We start from the raw sequence: 12482 nt of genomic DNA, 5'->3' as shown, positions 1-12482 counted from the left end.
CAACTGTTGCTGTCCCTGAATCTCACGAGGGTTATGATGTGATTTCCAACAACAAAAGTGGACGTCCCAACAAATTCTTCCCATCGTCAGATGGTTCCATCCTCCAAGAAAACTGCAAATGAACCAAGAGCTCCATCTCAGATCCTACTGTGAAGGTACGATTATGGCTTGTTTCACAGGTTTGAAGCAGAAAGACTTTTTTTTCTAAAAAGCAAAACATGGCAGAACCACTTAGGTTTACAAAATTTTATATAAATGAATCAAATGACTTCAGGGACAATGTCAGTTGGTCACATGAGTCCAAAGTATCATGTTTTGAGAAAACTAGACACAGCATATCCTCTCAAACACCTCGTACAAGCTGTCAAGAACAGTGGTAGAGGGGTGATGGTTTGGGCTTGTTTTGCAGTTACATGATCTGTCTACCGAAGCTTGTACTGAAGCTTGGTTCAAACTGGGTGATCAACAGAACAATGACTCCAAACACAGAATAAAATCTACAACAGTATTATAGCAAAAGTAAAAAATTCAATAAATAAAATCAAGGTTTTACAATGGCCCAGTTAAAGTCCGGGTCGCTATCCAACTATAAACTAGGTAGGACCTTAAGAATCCTCCACCATCGTCCCTGTTCCCAAGAAGCCAAGGACCACAGGGCTTAATGACTTCAGACCCGTCGCCCTGACCTCTGTGGTGATGAAGTCCTTTGAGCGCCTTGTGCTCTCACACCTAAAAGACATCACCGACCCCCTCCTGGACCCCCTGCAGTTTGCCTACAGAGCCAACAGGTCTGTAGATGATGCAGTCAACCTAGCCCTTCACTTCATCCTCCGGCACCTGGACTCCACAGGAACCTACGCCAGGATCCTGTTTGTGGATTTTAGCTCTGCCTTCAACACCATCGTCCCAGTTCTGCTACAGGAGAAGCTCTCCCAGCTGAGTGTGCCCGACTCCACCTGCAGGTGGATCACTGACTTCCTGTCTGACAGGAAGCAGCGCGTGAGGCTGGGGAAGCACGTCTCTGACTCCCTGAACATCAGCACCGGTTCCCCCCAAGGCTGTGTTCTCTCTCCTCTGCTCTTCTCCCTGTACACCAACAGCTGCACCTCCAGTCAACAGGTGGTCTGAAGTTTGCGGACGACACCACCCTGATCGGACTCATCTCTGACGGTGACGAATCCGCGTATAGATGGGAGGTGGATCATCTGTTGGACTGGTGCAGCCAGAACAACCTTGAGCTCAACGCTCTAAAGACAGTGGAGATGGTTGTGGACTTCAGGCAGAACCCAGCCCCACCTGCCCCCATCACCCTCTGTGACTCCACAATTGACACTGTGGAATATTTCCGCTTCCTGGGAACCATCATCTCCCAGGATCTCAAGTGGGAGCCAAACATCAGCTCCCTCATCAAGAAAGCCCAGCAGAGGATGTTCTTCCTGCGGCAGCTGAAGAAATTCAACCTGCCAAAGACTATGATGGTGCACTTCTACACAGCCATCATTGAGTCCATCCTCACCTCCTCCATCACCATCTGGTACGCCGCTGCTACAGCCAAAGATAAGGGCAGGCTGCAGCGTGTCATTCGGTCTGCTGAGAAGGTGATTGGCTGCAGTCTACTGTCGCTCCAGGAACTGTACACCTCCAGGACCCTGAAGCGGGCAGGGAAGATTCTGGCTGATCCCTCCCACCCCGGTCACAGACTCTTTGAGACTCTCCCCTCTGGCAGGAGGCTGCGGTCCATCCGGACCAAAACCTCACGCCACAAGAACAGTTTTTTCCCATCTGCCACCAGCCTTGTTAACAAAGCCCGGAAACCACCTTGACACTCTCCCTCCCCCCCCCCCCCCCCCTTTTTTTTTTTGCTGACAGGACACCTGTAACCTGTAACTCTATGTGTTACATTAACGCTCAGCTTGGACTCCTGCTTTATTTGCACACTGATCATCTGCACTGTTGTACTGCTCTTGCATCTTATACTGCTCTATATTTACTCTCACTCACTTAAAACTGTGCACATATATTTATATTATATTGTAGATATGTTTATACTGTTTAATTTGTACTGTATTGCACTGACTACGCCAAAACAAATTCCTTGTATGTCCAAAAACGTACTTGGCAATAAAGCTTTTCTGATTCTGAAAGTTGATCAGAAATAAATATTTGCAAATCTCAATTAATTCCTGAGACTTTGTAAATAAAGGGTTCCTCCACAACAATGTGAGACAAAGTGAGCCAGAAAATGTCGACACAGAGCTGTGGAGCTTCTACAAACGGTTAAATCATTGGCTTAGTTTTTCACACACGGCTTTTCCATTTTGCCTTCATCTATGTTTAGTGACAATTTAAAATTGGTTGTGTGTGATTAAACACTTGATGTTAAATTTCTGCTGGAGGTTTCTTCCTGTTAAAAGGGAGTTTTTCCTCTCCACTGTCGCTACATGCATGCTCAGTATGAGGGATTGCTGCAAAGTCAACACCAGTGACTGTCCACTGTCTCTACATGCTCATCCAGGAGGAGTGAATGCTGCAAGTCACTGAGTGGATGCAATCTGCTGGGTTTCCTTAGATAGAAAAACGTTTTATCCAATTGAATAAATAACTGAATCTGACTGAACTGTTCAGTGGTTACGATTAATTGGGATGTATGTACCTGACTTTGTGAAGTGCCTTGAGACAAAATGTGTTGTGAATTGGTGCTATATAAATAAACTGAATTGAACTGAATTTAATTGACCAGCTCCTCTGTAGTTAATCATCCTAATAACTGGGAGGACTTTGTAGTTATTTAGGGAAGAAAAGGCAACAAAATAAATATTTCCAAAAACATCTATAAGCTGAAGGTAACTTCGTTCAGCAAGTCCACTCTCTTTCAAGCTTGTTCCACTTTAAAATGTGTGTGCTTCGTCTGAAGAAGCAGCTAAATATAAAAAATGATTCAGAACGATTATGAAATGAACCTATTAACAGGGTTTCATACTCTTTTAGGAAAACAATGGAAACAGACTTCGTTAATTGTTCATGTTTAATGACTACACTGCCTGTGAGATTCCAGAAGCTTTTGCAGAGATAAGAGATGGAAAAATTGAAACCTGCTGTTCTCAACCTGACCTTCTCCGGTGAGTGATGCTGATAGGCGGATCAGTGACGAGAGGTGACGAATCAGACGTCAGTGGAGGCGGAGCTCGGACCTGCAGCCCAAACAGACACTTCTTCTTCTTGATCTCCTTACCAGAGACGAACCTGGGTGACAGTGGAGGAACAGCCTTCTGATTTCCGTTTTTTTATCCTACTGTGTGTGTTTCCACTCCAGTTTGCAAATAATGAATTCATAGTACACTGCAACAGTAATCGTACTGGTTGAACTTTTTTCACATTTTGTCATGTTACAACCACAAACTACAATGTTTTTATTAGGTATTTTATGAGACAGTCCAACACAAAGTACTACACAATAATGAAGTGAAGGAAAACTATACACGGTTATCAAAAAGATGACAAAACATCTGAAAACTGCGACATGCATTCCTACCCAAGCCCCCTCCTTGAGTCAATATCTTGCAGAACCACCCCTTACAGCAAGTCCACCTTCATGTTTTTGGGCTAGGTCTTTACCAATTTTGCACATCTATAGAAATGACATCCAGAATTTCTTTGTCAATATGCATTTTCAAGTCTGGCCAGGGGTTCTGTATTTTGTTTAGGTCGGGACTTTGACTGGACCCTTCTAAGACATCAATATGCTTTAATCTAAACCATCCCATAGTATCTCTGGCTGTATGTTTAGGGTTGTTGTCATACATGAAGGTGAACCTCCACCCCAGCCTCAACTATTTTGCAGCATCTAACAGGTTTTCTTGCTGGATTGTCCTGGATTTAGACACGTTCCTATCATCATTGACCAGCTTCCATGTTCCTGCATGCATCATCACAGCATCATCCTGCCACTACCATGTGAGGATGATGTGTCTCCTTTGATTTATGCGCTCCTTGCCCAGTCTGTTAGTCTAAGTGGAAGGCCATGTCTCGGTAGGTCTGCAGTTGTACCATACTGATACCCTTTAAGGGTTTTATCTAAGTGTATCAGAGTACTTTAAAATTATACAACAGTTTTTGAGTCAAATCCCAATAAAAATACTGTGATGGATTTTGGTTGGAACATGACAAAATGTGAAAATTGGGTTTAAACATGGTTATAAATACTTGCAAGGCACAGTGGAGATTTCCAACACAATGTACTTATGAACTGATGAGAAGCAAGACGTGGAAACACTTCAAAGGTAGCGACTCTGTAATTAACATGCAAATAATTAGAACAGACTTCGCCTGGAGAAATATGCTGTTTTCTTTGGCTGCTGGGTTATTTTTAAACACCATAAACGAAAACCTACTTGAAACAGTTCTACATATTTTTGGTTAAAATAATTTTATAAAGGTTACCTGCTTTCTGTGCTGCTTACAAATCAAAATAATCTCTAGGTGTGTTGCTTCATTTTCCTCCCTCTTTATTCAAAGTTACACGTTTCACCTCACTCTGTCTCCTCATCAATCCAGTTATGTGCAGCGGGGGTTTACTCGTCTCCTTAAATGCGACAACTCACCTGTCCTTGTGAGAGTTGAGAGCATTGAGGAGATTGTGACAGCGGTCCTGCCTCGGCGTGTCAGACAGCTGGAGGATGGAGAAGAGGGAAAAGGAATCAAAGTTTTGTTCACGCAGTGGACAACGAACACTGACTGCATATGATCATTTTCCTTTATAGCCACTGACAGCCGCGAAGCTGATATGAGAAATTAACTGTTACGGCAACGTGACAGAAAAAAAAGTGTTTTTTCTTTGGTGACAGAACAAAGAAAACATTTCAAAAGTGTCACTTAGAGCTTAAAGGAGAAATCTCAAATATATGCAGAAAAAGCTCAGTATATATACAGCCTCAGTTCTTCACACACATTTAATGCGTGGTTCTACATTTTGGCAATGACAGTAATGTTGTGGTTTGCAATATTTGAAGCTATTATTGGTGAAATTTTCAAGGAGCTTGTGGTGGATATCCGTAGGCACAGACCCACCACACTGACAGAGGTGAACATCCAGGGAACTCACATGGAGATAATGGACTCTTATAAGTACTTGGGAGTTCACCTGAACTCCTGATGCTCCTGAAGACCATTTTTGACTTTGTGGCGGCACCTAATCTCATCAGGAAGGCAACCTCTGTCCTAGGAAGCAGAGGCTGCTCAAAACTGGCAGCAAAGTGGGCTTCAGTTTTTATGAATAAGGAAGGTAGTAATGAAGTGACATTACATCATTACATCAAGGACATCCTGAAATTGTGCAAGAACTGTAAGTTTTATTATTTAATTATCTTTCTGATCGTCTGAGACATCTGGAGGAGAAAATGTGAAGCCTACTACAAGTCCTATGTGGTCTCAACAGGCAACATTCTGATCCAATCCATTTGTTGCTTCTACACAAAGGCTTCCTCCCAATTATCCAGGCATGAATACAGAGTGGGATCAAAATGTTCTCCTAGAACAACTTGTTCCGACAACTTGTTCCAACAATGATCTGTGGATTTTCCAGTACGATGGAGAACCAAGAAAGCGATACTAAAGAAGATCAAAAATCATACCATTGATCCTTTTTAACCAGTGGTCAGGAAAAGATCTTAAACCCACTTAGAACCTGTGGTCAGTTCTCAAAAGGCAGAGGCCAAAGAACTGTGATCAACTTCAAGCACTAAGAAGCCAAGAAAGGGTCAGTCAGGGTCTGGTGCAGAAGATTCAGTCCAATTAAAAACCAAAAACTATAAGGCTTTAGAAAGCCAGAAGAAGTATTGATCAAGACAAAAGTTTGAATATTTTAACATTGGAAAGCTGTGAAAACAATTTGTTTGTTAAAAATAAATAGTTTGACTTACAAAAGTAATCATTCCATTTCAACTTTTCAGATTGTGTCAAATAATAACTACAAACTTCAATTAAGTTAAAAAGAGACTTGATGTGGTAACACAAAGTAGTACATAATTTGTGAAGTAGAAAGAATATATTTATGAATATATTTTCATTTCTCTTTACATTTTTACAAATATAAATCTATAAAGTTTGCCATCCATTTGTACCTATACTGTACTTAAGAGGATGGACCAACTGAAGACCTAACAAGACATGACTGTCAACTAAAACTTACAAGCGAGGCAAGAAGAACATTAAACAGAAACCCACATCTAATTAAAAACCTGCAGCGAGACTTGAAAACTGATGCTCACAGAAACTCCAATCTAACTGGGCTTGAGCTAAGAAGAATGGCCAAAAATCCTTGTGAAGAGTTGAATATAAATGCAGGCCACACCTTTCAGATTTTAATTTGCCAAGAAAAAATGGAAACTTGTTTCATTTTCCTTCCGTTTACCCATAATGCATTACACTCAGTTTTTCTGAAACAAAAAGCCCCATAAAGTACACTGAAGTTTGTGGTTGTGACATGACAAAGGGTGAAAAGTTAGCTAAAATCAACACATTTTAAACATTAGATAAACAGCTTCAGGTGAACAGTTTAAGAGGCTCAGTGTCATTCCAGGGTCATTCCAGTGAAATAAGGTTGAATTTTTATAAAACACTAACAATGCATCATCAAATGACTAAATGAATTAGTTAAACTCTGCATTGTCTCCCTGTGAGTTCCCTTAGAGGTCGAATATTAAATTTTACTTTAATGCTGGTTAATGAGGTTTAAATCTCACACGCAAAAAGAAAAAAAGAAACCTTCTAAGTGTTTCACATCATTTCATCATTGTGCTTAAACAGGGAAATATCAATACCGGGCCCAGGAGCAACGAGTCCCAGTTCTCGTTGGTGAAGGACAGGATTTCATGGTCGAAATCAAAGTATTTCCTCTTACAGCACAGCGAGAGGTGGTAGAGCACTAAATGAGCCAAGTCCACCCTGTAGTTAAACAGAAATACTTCGTTAGTCTAGTCAAAATAGTTCCAAAGTCATTTCTGAAGAAATAGTCTTATTGAAATGAAAAATAATTTCTAACCAGGTCATGGGTAGCCTCTGAACCGTCTCCGGTCCCTTTGAACAAACTGAACACTGGAACTGATAAAACCTGATATAAACATATAGAAGAAATTGTTTTTGTTCTCCTCCCTGAATAATCAGCAACATAAACTAAACCAAACAGCAAACGAAGAGACAGTTGCATTCATTTTAAATAAACTATTCCGCTCTAAAACTCTGACCCTGAAACTTATGCATAACCTTCTATCTGCACGAAGGTCACAGTGAGAAACAAAGTGCCTACATTGTGTGACAGCGGGACACGTTTACTATTCCAACTGTGCACTCCGTCTTCACTCCTCCTCCATCACCTGCTCTGCAGATGTTCTACCCATCCTGTCAGTCTCAATTTAATCCTTTCTTTTCTGCTCCCGCAGTTTGGTGTTAGGATGGGCGTAAAACCCCACAAAGACTGGTAATTATAAAAATAACTTCAATGGATGGATGTGTTCTGTTACATGGAGCAGATGCCCTGGAGTCTGTCACTTTGAGTTTAAGATGAGCTGTTGTCCTCATTGCACAAGTCACTGTAAACATTAACATGCACACCCAATAATCATTTAATCTAAAGATAATTAAGGCAGTTTTGACAAGTGAAGCAGTCACAGAGATATATTGATTAATTTTATTTTGCTCAGACCAGCATCTTACTCTGTGATTAATGTGCTAATTATGAACTTTGATTCATGGTTTGTTTTTTTAATAAAACAATAAATGTCATGTTTCCAGCTACTTAAAAGTTTTTCTTATCTTTAAAGTTAAAACTTTAAACTTTTTTCTGTACAATTTAAATAAAAAACAAACAAATATGTCAAAAGAAACAATAAAACATAAAACGGTGCAATGATCTGGTTTTGCAAACAAATAAATTATATTCAGTTTCAACGTTCAGTTACAAGAATCTTCAGTTACTCTACTGGTAAGTGTTAGATATACTTCCTCACTTAATGGGTCTCTTTATTTTCATGGCTGTTTACATTGTAGATTCTCACTAAAGGCATTATAACTAAGAATGAACAACCATGGAATTATGTAGTAAAACAAAAAGTGTGAAATAACTCTATAATAATTTTATATTTTAGATTCTTCAAAATAGCCACCCTTTGCCTTCATGACTGCTTTTCTCTCTTGGTATTCTCTCCATGACCTTCATTATGAGCTTCATGAGGTGGTCACCTGAAATGGTTTTCCAAAGAGTCTTGAAAGAACTTCCCAGAGATTCATTGAGAGAAGACCAAAGTTTAATATTTTAGTCATTACAGCAAAGGGTGGCTACTTTCAGAACTCAAAAATATGAAACATATTTAAAGTTCTTTTACAATTTTTCATTTTCTGCATAAATGCATATGTGTTCATTCACAGTTTGGTGCCTTCAGTGAGAATCTACGTACAATGGAAATAGTCATGAACATAAAGAAAACCATTAAATGAGAAAGTGTGTCTAAAATGTTTGACCGGTAGTGTACACTGAAGCTGATTAACCTGAAAAAAAAAGTGTCAGGAGTCCTAGTTTCAATTTTCCACCCTTTAGCTAAAATCCATAATTTGCAGAGATGTTACACATGATCAGTAAGATCTTAGTGTATCAATCAGGAGGTCTGTACAAAACATTTCCCATTTTTGGTGAAAATATGGGACCACAATGACTTTACAAAACCTGGACATTTCTCCAAAAGACAAAATGCAGTCAATGGGTTGACAAGAGCCAGAGAGCATCAATGAAAGGGCTGCAGCAATTTCCAACAAGGACTTCATGTTTTCTCTGTGACCACAATCTCTGTCCTGTATCTCTTGTATCCTTAGCCAAGATATATTCCATCTGTCTATAGAAAAGCTCCACCTGACTATGTTCAATATGTCTGACCCAAGGAGTAGCATTGTGAGACAGAAGCCTGCTCTTCCAAAGAAAACATTCAGACCTGGATGAAGAATGTGGGATGAAAGCAGACTTGATGTATGTTTTGATGCAGAAACAACACTGCACCTCACCAAAAAGAGCACCCTCAGTGAAACATGGGAGTGGCAGCATCATGACAAATAGATGAAGTTACGAATAGTTCCAAATATCAGACAGTTTTGAGCCAAAATCTTCAGGATTCTATTAGAAACCATCTTAGTGGGTCAAACTGCACATCTTAACCAACATAAGAATGACTTAATGAAATGAATAAAATATATATATTGTCTAAATGCCATTATTTATGTGGAAACAAGTTTTTGTAATGGTTTATCATTGTCTCATATTTTTCATCACAGCACCATGACATTTTAAAAGGGGTAAAACCCCCAAATCCTTTTGAAATATCAGATAAAATATAAGTCTGCGATGAAACCAAATGACCAAACTTTGTTAAAGTGACTTCCCTCTGCATACGTCCTTCTTATGGTCTTATTTTAATTAGTCTAAACATCCAATGAGAGACCAGCTGGTTTAGTTGTCTAATTAGCTAAACTATCACTATTGAGTATGCTTGTGTGACATCCCTTCACAGTTTAGAAAATGTTTCTAAAAGATCACGTTTTAAACATGTCAAAAAACTATGCAAAACTATATCATCAGTGTGTGTCAGCTCCACCTAATTCCAACCTGACAGATGCCTATTTATCCTCAATAAACTGTTCATGATTACCATTTAGTTGTACATTTCTTTCCATAACCATGCTGTGCAACATACCTGTCCCCATACAGCAATGGCTTTAATAGACACTGTGTGCAGGCCTCATGGAACCACTGACCACAGCTGCCACACTGCAGCATCTTCAGGTTCCACCTGCAGTCCAACAACAGCAAAACACAATCAACAATAAACCCATGAACAAATGAATTCGTGCAAAAGATGTCAGAGACATGTTTGAATTCACAATACTGTGCAGAAGTCTTAGGTTACCTATCATTTGTTTTTATTTTTCCAATAGGACTGTATTTCTTAGACAGAAAATGAGCAGGAAAAGCAGCCAAAAACCAAGAAAAACTTGAAGAACTACAGATCCAGACCACTTGAAAAGGTGATTAGAACATCTGGATGCTTGGAATAAAACTATAAATAAATTATGTTGGTTTTAACATTTTGCACCGTATTGTATATAATGCTTTTATTCTCTAAGTTAAAACTGTAAATGTTCCTTTAAACATAAGATTAGAAAGCAACATTAATTGGCACCCCTGGTAAGGATCTCTAAAAAGCCTAAAAATTGCTAGATTTATCTTTCATTTCAGTAGAAGAGTTTGTATGGTTCATCGTTGTGTCTTTCATCAGAATAATGATCCAAATCAACACAGAAATGGCTCACCAGAAACAAAATCAACCTTCTTGAATGGCCATCTCAGTTCCCAGACCTACAGGTCCTTCTCAAAATATTAGCATATTGTGATAAAGTTCATTATTTTCCATAATGTAATGATGAAAATTTAACATTCATATATTTTAGATTCATTGCACACTAACTGAAATATTTCAGGTCTTTTATTGTCTTAATACGGATGATTTTGGCATACAGCTCATGAAAACCCAAAATTCCTATCTCACAAAATTAGCATATCATTAAAAGGGTCTCTAAATGAGCTAGGAACCTAATCATCTGAATCAACGAGTTAACTCTAAACACCTGCAAAAGATTCCTGAGGCCTTTAAAACTCCCAGCCTGGTTCATCACTCAAAACCCCAATCATGGGTAAGACTGCCGACCTGACTGCTGTCCAGAAGGCCACTATTGACACCCTCAAGCAAGAGGGTAAGACACAGAAAGACATTTCTGAACGAATAGGCTGTTCCCAGAGTGCTGTATCAAGGCACCTCAGTGGGAAGTCTGTGGGAAGGAAAAAGTGTAGCAGAAAACGCTGCACAACGAGAAGAGGTGACCGACAGAAATTGTCAGAAGCGTAAGTAAACAAATTTCTATTTGACTCAGCTAAATGTGGAAAGCAGCCATATTGTATTTTGTAATTAGGGGTGGTGAGAACCTCCCCAACTTTCCACCTATCCACCTACCTAACCATTTTTCCACCCTCAAACATGGATATTTCAACTTCTGAGAAAAAATGGAGCGCATAATTAAATTACATTCCTCAATCATTCATGCAGTTGCAATAAGATTTTGTTTTGTTTTGCTTGTATGACCAAAAAACTCAGACTCCCATCCTATTGCAAAATGTCTGTCAAGACGAGAGTACTTTGGTAATCACTATGGTTGTACTTTTTAAGAATCCCAGATCTAAAAGATTGTGGTAAGAGGAATGCTGAACATGCCTTTCCCTGTACGCTCCAACCTTGTGCAACGTTACAGTAGATAAATAAGTGCTGTTTCATTGGCAGCAGTTGGTTGTTCAAAGTGTTTCTAAAATATTGGAAGTGATAATTTTGTGAAAAGCAATTATTCTTCGGATGGGATATTTTCCCTGCTGAATAAATGTGATGAAAGGTTGTATTTTTGAGTTTTGAGTAAGAGATTATGTTGCTGCAATCAACAATTAATTTATTTTAAGGTCATTTTAAACACGTTTATCATGAGTGCCAATAAATGTGGAGGGTGTTGTAAACACAATCCAGTCAAAACTGGCCCCACTCACTCTCCAGGTCCGGCACAGTAGCAGTAACACTGCTGCTGATTGGTGAGATGCTGAGGGTCCCAGTCTAAGGATGACAGCTGGTAGGGGAGCCGGAGTTTCATGAACTGCATGAGCCGGGCGAAGCGCCCTCGTTTGAGAGCCCCTCCTCTCTGCAGAAACAGTTTCAGGACAGAGATGATCACTTTCAAATCAGTAAACAGATCAGATTTGGTGAGAACATAATTCTTTGTCTCTTTTCATCATAGGTCAGCTGTGAGACAGGGAGACTGGGACACCAGAAGATCAGCACAATAGTCTCTGCAACACTGACCGATGACAATAAATACAGTTCTTTCTCATATCTACAGAAATGAAGCACATGTGATGGATTGATTTTAATGTAATCCTCTCAACTTCACTGAAGCATGATAAATATTGACTGCTAACATTTTCTGAGATGGTGTAGAACATATTGAAGTCAATACGGACAAAATCAGCGAGATTTTTGCTCGAATTAACACATTATCTGCTGCACACGTTACCATGTGGATAGATATATTTTGACTGGATTTCATCTTTTTTCCCAAAAGATTTGAGACAGAGATTAGCCGCCTGACCTTGGTTGCGACTGCAAAGACACATTGCCGACAAATCCAGGAATCGCTGTCAGCTTCTGGCTCAATGGTTGGTGTGTGGCACTCCGGATGATAACCTGTAATGGGAGGAGGAGGCAGAGCATTTAAATCATCATTGCAGGACAGACAGCTGGAATGACAGTGATGACAGGCCTTCTCAATTTTTACTGCTTTGCTACTTTGTTTCAGAAGCATGCAAAATATCTAACTGTTGCATTTGCATATAAGAAGCAGTGTTTGCC

At 39.6% G+C, this 12482-nt stretch overlaps 1 protein-coding gene across 2 annotated transcripts in view; it reads right to left on the bottom strand.

Moving 5' to 3' along the window:
* The window catches only part of phf1 (PHD finger protein 1), a 33496-nt gene that overhangs the window by 10932 nt on the left and 10082 nt on the right, over window positions 1–12482 (bottom strand). For both annotated transcript variants that reach the window (XM_047361021.1, XM_047361022.1), the window contains 7 exons: window positions 12223–12317; window positions 11627–11775; window positions 9735–9830; window positions 7040–7108; window positions 6819–6942; window positions 4602–4669; window positions 3112–3243 (listed from right to left, as the gene is read on the bottom strand). In XM_047361021.1, the coding sequence (XP_047216977.1) occupies window positions 3112–3243; window positions 4602–4669; window positions 6819–6942; window positions 7040–7108; window positions 9735–9830; window positions 11627–11775; window positions 12223–12317 (733 nt within the window). The remainder of the gene's footprint in view (window positions 1–3111; window positions 3244–4601; window positions 4670–6818; window positions 6943–7039; window positions 7109–9734; window positions 9831–11626; window positions 11776–12222; window positions 12318–12482) is intronic.

Source organism: Girardinichthys multiradiatus, chromosome 3, assembly GCF_021462225.1.
Source record: "Girardinichthys multiradiatus isolate DD_20200921_A chromosome 3, DD_fGirMul_XY1, whole genome shotgun sequence".
NCBI lineage: Eukaryota > Metazoa > Chordata > Actinopteri > Cyprinodontiformes > Goodeidae > Girardinichthys > Girardinichthys multiradiatus.
Note: the sequence above shows the minus strand (reverse complement) of the source record. Positions and strands in the feature narration are given on the sequence as shown.